The 9,437-nt window shown below is 34.2% G+C and overlaps 1 protein-coding gene across 1 annotated transcript; it reads right to left on the bottom strand.

Moving 5' to 3' along the window:
• Window positions 1-3,067: 3,067 nt before the first annotated feature.
• LOC139898523 (26S proteasome non-ATPase regulatory subunit 13 homolog A-like) lies at window positions 3,068-9,305 on the bottom strand. The gene is made up of 6 exons (XM_071881276.1): window positions 9,050-9,305; window positions 7,482-7,928; window positions 4,937-5,017; window positions 3,906-4,102; window positions 3,705-3,804; window positions 3,068-3,504 (listed from the first exon to the last, which is right to left on the bottom strand). Exons 1-6 carry the CDS (start codon window positions 9,197-9,199, stop codon window positions 3,319-3,321), a joined length of 1,161 nt encoding a protein of 386 aa, XP_071737377.1. The 5' UTR covers window positions 9,200-9,305; the 3' UTR covers window positions 3,068-3,318.
• Between the last annotated feature and the right edge of the window lie 132 nt (window positions 9,306-9,437).

Here is a 9,437-nt window from a genome sequence, read left to right as displayed (position 1 = left end):
GGGAAGACTTGACGGCGCAGAGTATACAGGTAGCTGCAAAGGGACCGAAACATGTGGCGCAGATGTCTGCGAAACCTGAGGGTATGCTATTAAGAGCCCAACTGTATGCGCAGTGCTTTGCTGTTGCGCAGTTATTGGCGTCCAATGAGAGTTTGCATCTATAATGACACCAAACCCCCAACTATTTAGTAATGCATGCGCATCCGCAGGGGTCAGAAACTGCGATACTGGACGCGGCGGTTGCCAAGGTTGCAATGGTGTAAACGACTAATTTTGCTGAACACTCTGCGTCTGCAGAGGGATTGAAATCGTGGTACTGTAAATAGGTACCTGGCCGCAGCATACCACATGCGGACCTACTGTTTCACCGCTGGTGCCTACCAAGATGACCCTTGGATCTACCGAGGAAAAATCCAGCCGCGTGGTTGTGACTGGTGAGTTTGCCCTTGGCGGTGTAATTCCATCCGGATATATCGGCTTGTACCTTTGGAAAGGCTCGCCGGACACTGGCGGAGGGTAAGGCGTATATCCCGCCCCTGTAGTCATAGCTTGCGTCTGCTGATTACAAGACGACGTGTTTTGATTGTCTGTTTGAGTACGTTCCGATGAGTCCCCGGAAGTCATGATACTGTAAAAGAGACAAAAAATTCAGAAATTTTGTGAAGATTGAGCCTTACAATTCAAAACTTTTTTTAAAAGAAAAAACAATTAAACATGTCTTGAATTAATTCAACTCTCAATGAAAGCACCACTTGATCATGCATATATTTTTCATAGGGTCAATATGCCTGTTCAATACGTAAAAAGGGGGGTTTAAGGATCTTAGAACAAGGCTCTCCGGTCCGGCTACCGTGAATAACCTTGGCCGACATGATGATGTCGGCGGGGTGGCCAAGTGATTAAGTCCACCTTCGATAACGGTCGTTGATCAGAAGGCCCCTAGCAAGGCTGTAGGTGCTAGCTAATAAGAAACTAACCTGTAAACCTTGAGAAGATGAATGATGATAGCTTGTTACGTAGGATGTGTAGTAGGTGGTGGTTACGTAATGTTGGTTGTTCCTAGAATGATAATTAGGGTTTGTATATATAGGCAAACCCTAATTCTAGAACCATCCAAGATAATGATAATCTCGTCCATAACTAACTCCCCCGAATCACGGATATAATTATGGAAAAGATATCGACTTGATGACCAAGTAACCGCCGTACCGGAAACAAAGGCATTCGATACATCACCGCATGCCGCATACCGCATACAAGGTACACGCATATGCATGCTAGCGAGTGCCCGCATACGTATGGAATGCGCATGCGGGTTGCGGTATCATTAATATATGTATATATATATGTATATATATGTATATATGTATATATATATACATATGTATATATATATATATATACATAAATATATATATATATATATATATATATATATATATATATATATATATATATATATATATATATATATATATATATATATATATATATATATATAGTGGTAGGATCAAGAGGGAAGTAACCAATCGGGGGGAAGCGGGGGGAAGAAAAAACTTTTTTTTTTTTTTTTCGTTTTCTGAAAAAACTTTGTTCACGAACATTATAGATGAGATGAAAATATGAACATTTAGTAGAGACACTTTGTGATAAATGTTTTTATTTTGGCGGGAAAACGCTCGAAGAAGTAATATATAACAATTATCGTGTTTTTCGAGCGTATGTTGAGGTTTTAGCTATTGGGGTTTTGATATTAGGGTTTAGATATTAGGGTTTATAGGGTTTAGATATTAGGGTTTAGAAATTTAGGGTTTAGGGTTTAGATGTAGAGTTTATATTTAGGATTTAGATTGAGTTTTTAACACGAACGGTTTAGAGTTTAGGGTTTAGGGTTTGGTGTTTTGGGTTTATGGACAAAACCCTAAACCCTAAACCCTAAACCCTAAACCCTAAATCGGGCTAAATTTTACTTCACAAAACATGGAAAAAAAAACGTTCATATTCTTCACGAACAATATTATCTTGAATGTTATTTTTGTCGATCGTTTTTCCGCCTAAATAATAACATTCATCATGAAGTGTCTCTTCTAAATGTTCATATTTTCGTGTGATCTTGATGCCTGAAAAAAAATTCCAAAAAAAACGAAAAAAAAAAAAAAAATTGCTTCCCCCCGTTTCCCCCCGATTGGTTACTTCCCCATTGATCATGCACCTATATATATATATATATATATATATATATATATATATATATATATATATATATATATATATATATATATATATATATATATATATAATAATCTTAAATTATGCGCTTAAAGCACCAACAAAACGACATGACATGAGTAACACATTAAACGTCGTAAATTGTTGCTTCTTTTATTAGTATATAGGATCAATTATTGTGTCTATGTGTTAAAAAACGAACAGCATAAATGCGTGTAAACATCCGATAGCGTAAAACCAGATAACTTTTAAGTAGGTAAGCATCACTCAAACCAGCTGTATGACTCCGGATTGGAATCACTAATCCATGGTTACGCTATAAGCTTAAACTGACCGTGTATCACCTCTATATATGAAACTAGACTAACTAGTTGCATGTATCATCTCCAAACATGAAACTAGTTGAGTGGACTGTGTGCAGATGCAGTTTTACTATCTAGTAAGGTATCGACTGATGATGTGTACACGATAAATATTGACGTGAACACCGCATATTTATTTTATCAATTCATATGGTACATCATTTATACGTGATTATTATGGGTGTCCATATACTCATTCTAATGGTACTACAAATTACCTTTTTTCCTAACAAAAATGGGTAATATTTCATCTTGGAAGTTCATGACCAAGTCTCACCACATAAAGACACATACTTTACAAATTGTTGGGATCTGAACTTACAAATAAAAAGTTTAAGAATTAATCTTTAATCAAGCTGTTGGGTAATAAAATAAAAAACGAACCTAAACATAAAAAGAGTATACGAGCTTATGAAATTAAGATAGCATTAAAGGTATTATCAATTAGTGTGATACGCAATAATTTTATCGGAACATGTACCGAACAAGAATTTTTCCCGCTTGAATATAATCAAACTCCAACAAAAAGTCAAAAACCAAAAGTAAAGTACACAAGAGACTTCTTTCAAAGATAGACTCCTTAAAAAAAGCCAAAACGAATAGGCATCTTACATAGAGATCGCCCAAAATAACCCCCGCACTAATAACTTTATCTTTAACAACACTGGCAAGCTATTCTTAGGGCTTTCAGACAGTTACAAAAGAAAAGATGATAGGTAAAATGACTTTAAGATGCAACTAGATCAGGTGTTTCTGCTTCAACAGATGTCAAAGCCGTATGCACCTTCCCAACCCAGCTGTCTAACCGATCACGCAAAGATTTTATTTGACTTATACCCAAAACTCTAGGTTGCACCCATGACACGTAAACCGTTCCCTCAACTTGATCAATTATCCCTTCAATAAGATGCACCTGCACCATCAACAATAATACAATTGAAAGAAATTTATATATATGAGGTTTTATGCATTAAGAATAAACTTTGAGCGACTTCCGACTCGTTTGACCCCATTTGACCCAATTGATCCATTCTTAAGTAAATGGGTCGAATTGGCCACCTCTATTTATGACCAAAAAGTTGGGATTTCATTGACTAAGGAACAATTACTTACAGATAAACTCTTCATGAGAAGGTATTCCACATCTTCAACTGTCAGTTTTGTCTGCTCTGCAATGATACTCAATGGAATTGTTCTGTCTTCTGATGGTCGACTGCAAGCAACAACAAATATATTAAAAACAACTTTTGCAGCCCTAATCATCACAACATTTGAATTCAAAAGATGTAGAGATTATGCAAAGAAACTAGAGACCTGAAGATGATTTCCATCAAACAGAGAATGTTAATCTTTTCTAGAAGCTTCTTCTCATTCTCCAATAAAGCGGGCTGGGCATTAAGAGAAGCAGCATGAACACGACATAGTTCTTGATAACGAAAAAGATCTCCTGAGTTGAATGCTTCAAGAATGTAGTAGAGCCATTCAACTTTCGTCCCTATCAGACTTTTTATCTGCAGATGTTCATGATTAAATATTTTTCAAGCAAGTTTTAATTTTTAGTTACCAAAATGATGTACAGATACTTTTGGGCTAGTTAAAGAATGTTTTTTTTTTTTTTTATCAATTCTAGTATTTATAACTTTTGTGGAAATTTAACAGAAATTTCTGAAAAGATTAACAGAAACTTTACGTATATAAAGAACCTAGGATCTTCATCTGAACTATGCATTTGAATATATGAATAATCAAGATATTCAAGTGTACGTGTATGCAATCAGAATACTTGTGAAGACCATCTTCAGCTTTATTATAACCAAGGTTGCAAAAGTCACAAGTCGGGGACTAGTCAGTCGAGACCTTGGAGTGATGCGTCGTAAGTCAGGCATTGACCAACGTTGACTTTTAGTGATAAATAATTTAACATATATATATTACACATAATATATCAAACATAAAACATAGATATTTCAAACATAGATATAGGGTACAAAATCTAATTTTAAAAATATTAAAAATTTTGACCAACTTTGACTTTGACTTAATCAAACCCGACTTAGCCCGACTTTAACAGCGTGGAACGACTTTTTAACGTTGACCGACTTTTTAGGTGTTTTTGGGCGAAACGAGAAAGATTACCAAATTCGGCCGACTCAACCGACTTTTACAACAGTGAGTTTAACACATTAGAAATTGATTGTGTGAACTTTCTCGATAGCAGGAATACAAACTTAACTATTGAGTTTAACATAAGGTAACATATATAGTTTGACAAAAATCAAATGGTGGTCATGCAGTAAAAACAGAACAAGAACATGCCATGTCAAAAGGTGATGAGATGAACTCACTATTGGATGTGCAAGAAGTTCTCCAAAGTTGTAAATGTTGTCTCCCAGCAAAGCAGATAATGATAGATCAAATGCAAGATCCTAACAAAATAGAAAACAAAACAGTAAGATACATAACAGTCCGGGAGTTAATCAGTCAGGATTCTTGAAGGAGTAATCGACAGCTCGGGGAGTAATCGGGAGATTGGAATTTTTATACATAATATATTTGAAAATTATATGCGTAAATATACAAGAAATCCATAAACATAAACGTTAATATAATTCTCTGGGAACATAAATGTAATCATTATTCGTTCAAGTAACATTCTAATTTAAATTCATACCAATATGTTGACCGATATTAACTTTAAATAATTTTCCGATTTGGACCCATTGACCGATGCTGACCAATCAATTACTCGGATTTTGGAAATTTAGATCGGTTGATTTCTAAAAATGAGTAATCGGAATTATCGGAGAGTTCTAACTTGATATGTTGAGTTATAAGAGAGGTTAGCAAATTATGTTAGAGTTAAAACTTGATATGTCAAAGGTTGTAGGACAATATTGGTTTCTAATTTTATTTTTGTAGTTATGTACTATATGTTTTTATCTCTTATTATAGGGTACAATTAACAGTTTTTGTATTCTTACAGAAAGCTGACAGAGTTTACAACAAGTCTTATCTCTCTTATCAATAATGTGATTAATGTCCAGATAGTTCATCGTACTTGGTGAAAGGAAGATCTGCTGATTTCAATGTTGCAAGTATATGTCTTTCCACTTCTATACAAGTCATAACTATATTTTAGTAATTGGACAAAGCATAGAAAATTGGATAGGTTCAATCTATGGTGCGTAATTTTTAACTGTAAATTCGATATATTGTAGGCTATGAAAGAAATGGACGACATTTTCCAACAAGGCGATGAACAATTGGTCATTTGTATATCCAAGATAAAAAAATGATGATTTTCAAACATCTTACGTAGGTGTATAACTAATAACGATTTCATCCATCATGCAGAAGCAAATGTTAAGATACAACAAAATTTATCTATCTTAAAAGTTTCTCGCTGCTATCTGTGTTCCCACGTTCTATTAGTCCCTTTATCCCTCCTTTTTAGAGAAGAAGTGACAAACAAGGCTACAAAATGAAGGCACTGAAGTAATCCGGTTGCAGTCACGGTTGTCCAATCGTATCCTTTAGAGAATTTAGATTTAAGGTATCTCCAACCTTTCTTGATTACCACGTATGACACGATATTTGATGCAATGGTCATTAGCATAAGATACGCTGTCCTCGAAACTGCGTTTTTAATCACTTCCAGATCAGCATGTATCAGCATAGATCAGCATGTATCAGTTGTGTCACCCCGATTAGTAAAGTCATGTTACCAGCCAAAGTCCATTGACTATATAAAAAGATAAAGTAGTATATGATGAGAATTCAGCATAGTTCAATATTATGTTGAACTAACTTGCTGAATTCTCATCGTGTATTATTTTATTTTTTATATAGTGCGCACTAGCAGCATGACTTTACTATTCAAGGTGGCCCAGCTGATACATGCTGACTTGGCAGTGATAAAAATGCAGTTTCAAGGAGAACGTATCTTATAGTAATGACCTTCGCATTAATTACCGTGTCATACGTGGTAATTAAGAAGGGTTGGAGATACCTTAGAGCCAAATTCTCTGAAGATTGGACAACCGTGGATGGAACTGAAATTCTTCTATGTCTTTATCTTATAGCTCTGTTTGTTCCCTTTTTCTCTATATAGAAGAAATAAAGGGACGGATGGAACGTGGAAACACAGACAGCAGCGAGAAACATTTAAGATAGATAAGTTTTGTTGTATCCTAACCCTTACTTCTGCATGATGGATTAGATCGTTGTTAGTTGTGCACCTCTGTAAGATGTTTGAAAAGCATCATTTTTTTATCTTAGATATACAGATGACTAATTGTTCATCGCCTTATTAGACAATATCGTCCATCCCATACTGTTTAAAGCCTGTAATATATCAAAATTACAATTAGAAGTTACTCACCTTTGATTAAACCTATCTAATTTTCCATGTTCTGTCCAATTACTAAAATATAGTTATGACTTGTATATAAGTGGAAAGACATATACTTGCAACACTGAAACCAGCAGATACTCCTTTCACCAAGTATGATGAACTATTTGGCAATTAATCACATTATTAATAAAAGAGATAAGGCTTGTTGTAAACTCTGTCAGCTTTCTATAAGAATACAAAATTGTTAATTGTACTCTATAATAAGAGAGAAACATATAGCACAATAGCACAATAACACATACCTACAAAAATAGAAGTAGAAACCAATATTGTCCAAAAATTAAACTACAACCTTTGACATATCAAGTTACAACTCTAACATAACTGCTAACCTCTCTTATAACTCTAACATACCATAAAGAATAAAAATTAAAATTAATAATGTAAATCCATAAGAACAGTGATTTTACTAATTAATACTTATACGTATCTAAAATAAAGAAAAAGATGAACATATTGTAAATATAAGAACATACCAGCTTAAATGAATCTGAAAGAGACTCAACAGAGGTGTAGGCCAAATACAATAAAGAGTTCTTGTAAAACTCGGCAAATTCTTGGCGAGATTTATGGTACTGGGATGAAACCCAATAATAGTTAGCATATACGGATGGGTCAATATCGGTCATGCTATCAAGGGTACTCTTCCCATCTTCTAGAAGATTTTTGCACTCCTTTTGATCTCCTTTTTCAAGATTAAAGATGGCTATCTGCATTTTAATATAAAGGATTGGTTCCTCTATACGTGTCTCTTTTGTAGCTCGAAGCTTTTCAATTACTCCTTCAAGATAACTAATGGCAGCTTCTTTTTCTGAATACTGGCGAGAGACTATAACAGCAAAATGTGCAAGCTTGAGAAGATTGATCTTAGTCTCAAAATCAGTTATGAAATTGTGATAGAGTTGTATGAGAGCATCACCCGCCTGAAATAATTTAGGAGAGAGTTGCATTACGATAATGGTAAATTGTTAAATTTATAAAAGTTCATATGTTTGGACTAGGGATAACTGCAAACAATTAACATGAATGACCTATAACATGATGTGCTAGATCAAGTCACCAAAAGCAAACATATCCATGACATTAAAAAAAAAAAAAAAAAAAAAAAAAAAAAAAAAAAAAAAGAGCTATAGACGTGTTGTATGCTAAATTTAATTTTGAAAACTTAATGCATACAATCAGAGCTATAGACGCATACCATCACTATCAAGTCTATTAACTACTCACTCTTTAGTTCAATCAGGAAAACAAAAGCATTGAAACTCCACTCCTGACTACAAAGGCATCTGTATACTTGCTCCATCTTAAAACTTAAAACGAACTACATATTTTGTGACCAAGTAAATTACTTTTCAGATTTTAAAGGACGTCAACTTGCATACAACACTAACGTTAGGGCGCAGGGACTTCAGGAGTAAACACTGATAGAAAATACAGAGACTTCAGGAGGGTATTTATGCTCTCTCTTTTGTTTAATAAAACCTAAAGCCTTCCTTGTTAATTAACCAAACTCTCATACTAGATATAAATATAAAAATCTATTATCTAATACAAATACAACTACAAGACACTTTCCTTCCTTCATTAGCTTGATTGTAAACAGTCGATTTCCTTCTCTTACCATATATAAAAGAAAAAACCAATAACTATGCCATCGTTAACGCCACATTGTGCGGGTTTAATGGAAGTAATAATTTACGATATCTCTTCTTTACTCATGTCTTCACCCTATATCCCAACTTTTCAGAACTGTCAACACTAACATTCACAAATCATTATAAATATCATTTCACTGCAACATAGATTCAACATGAACACTTTTCAATTACTATACATATATATTTCCAAAATTTTATCAATTAAGCAATACTGCATCTATACTCACATAAATCATATTAGTTATAGTGCCAAAAACTTATACTAATAAAACATCAAAGTCAAAGTTGCAGGACACACAAGCTCAAATTTTTATTCAAACTAAATCAAAATTAACCCTAGATGTAGTTATAAACAGTCTATATGCTAAATTTCACGATAAATGTACCTGAAAAACAGTGAGTGCAACGAATTGTTCGAGTTTGAGGGTAAGTTGATGCCATAGCTTCCGTTGGTACAAATCGGCAAGCGTATTGTACCATTCGGAGAGTTCAGGGTGAGTAGTACAAAGTGAATCCAGGTATTGCAGAGCTGCCATTTCCTGATCGATTCCGAAGATTAAGGGAGTGGATTTTGAATATAAACCCTAATTTGATGCGGTTTGATGGTTTTCTTTTCCTCAAAGAAACAAGAAGCTGATTAAAAGATGAATTCTATTGATTTAAATATTTGGTTATTAACCCGACCCACGACCCGTTCGCGCATCAAGCAACAAATGAACTTTTATTTGGAACGGAACGAGGTTAAGGTAATAAACAAAGGATCGTTATTTTATT

This window comes from Rutidosis leptorrhynchoides, chromosome 3 (assembly GCF_046630445.1).
Source record: "Rutidosis leptorrhynchoides isolate AG116_Rl617_1_P2 chromosome 3, CSIRO_AGI_Rlap_v1, whole genome shotgun sequence".
In the NCBI taxonomy this organism is placed as follows: Eukaryota; Viridiplantae; Streptophyta; class Magnoliopsida; order Asterales; family Asteraceae; genus Rutidosis; species Rutidosis leptorrhynchoides.
This window is presented reverse-complemented; position numbering and strand designations above follow the sequence as displayed.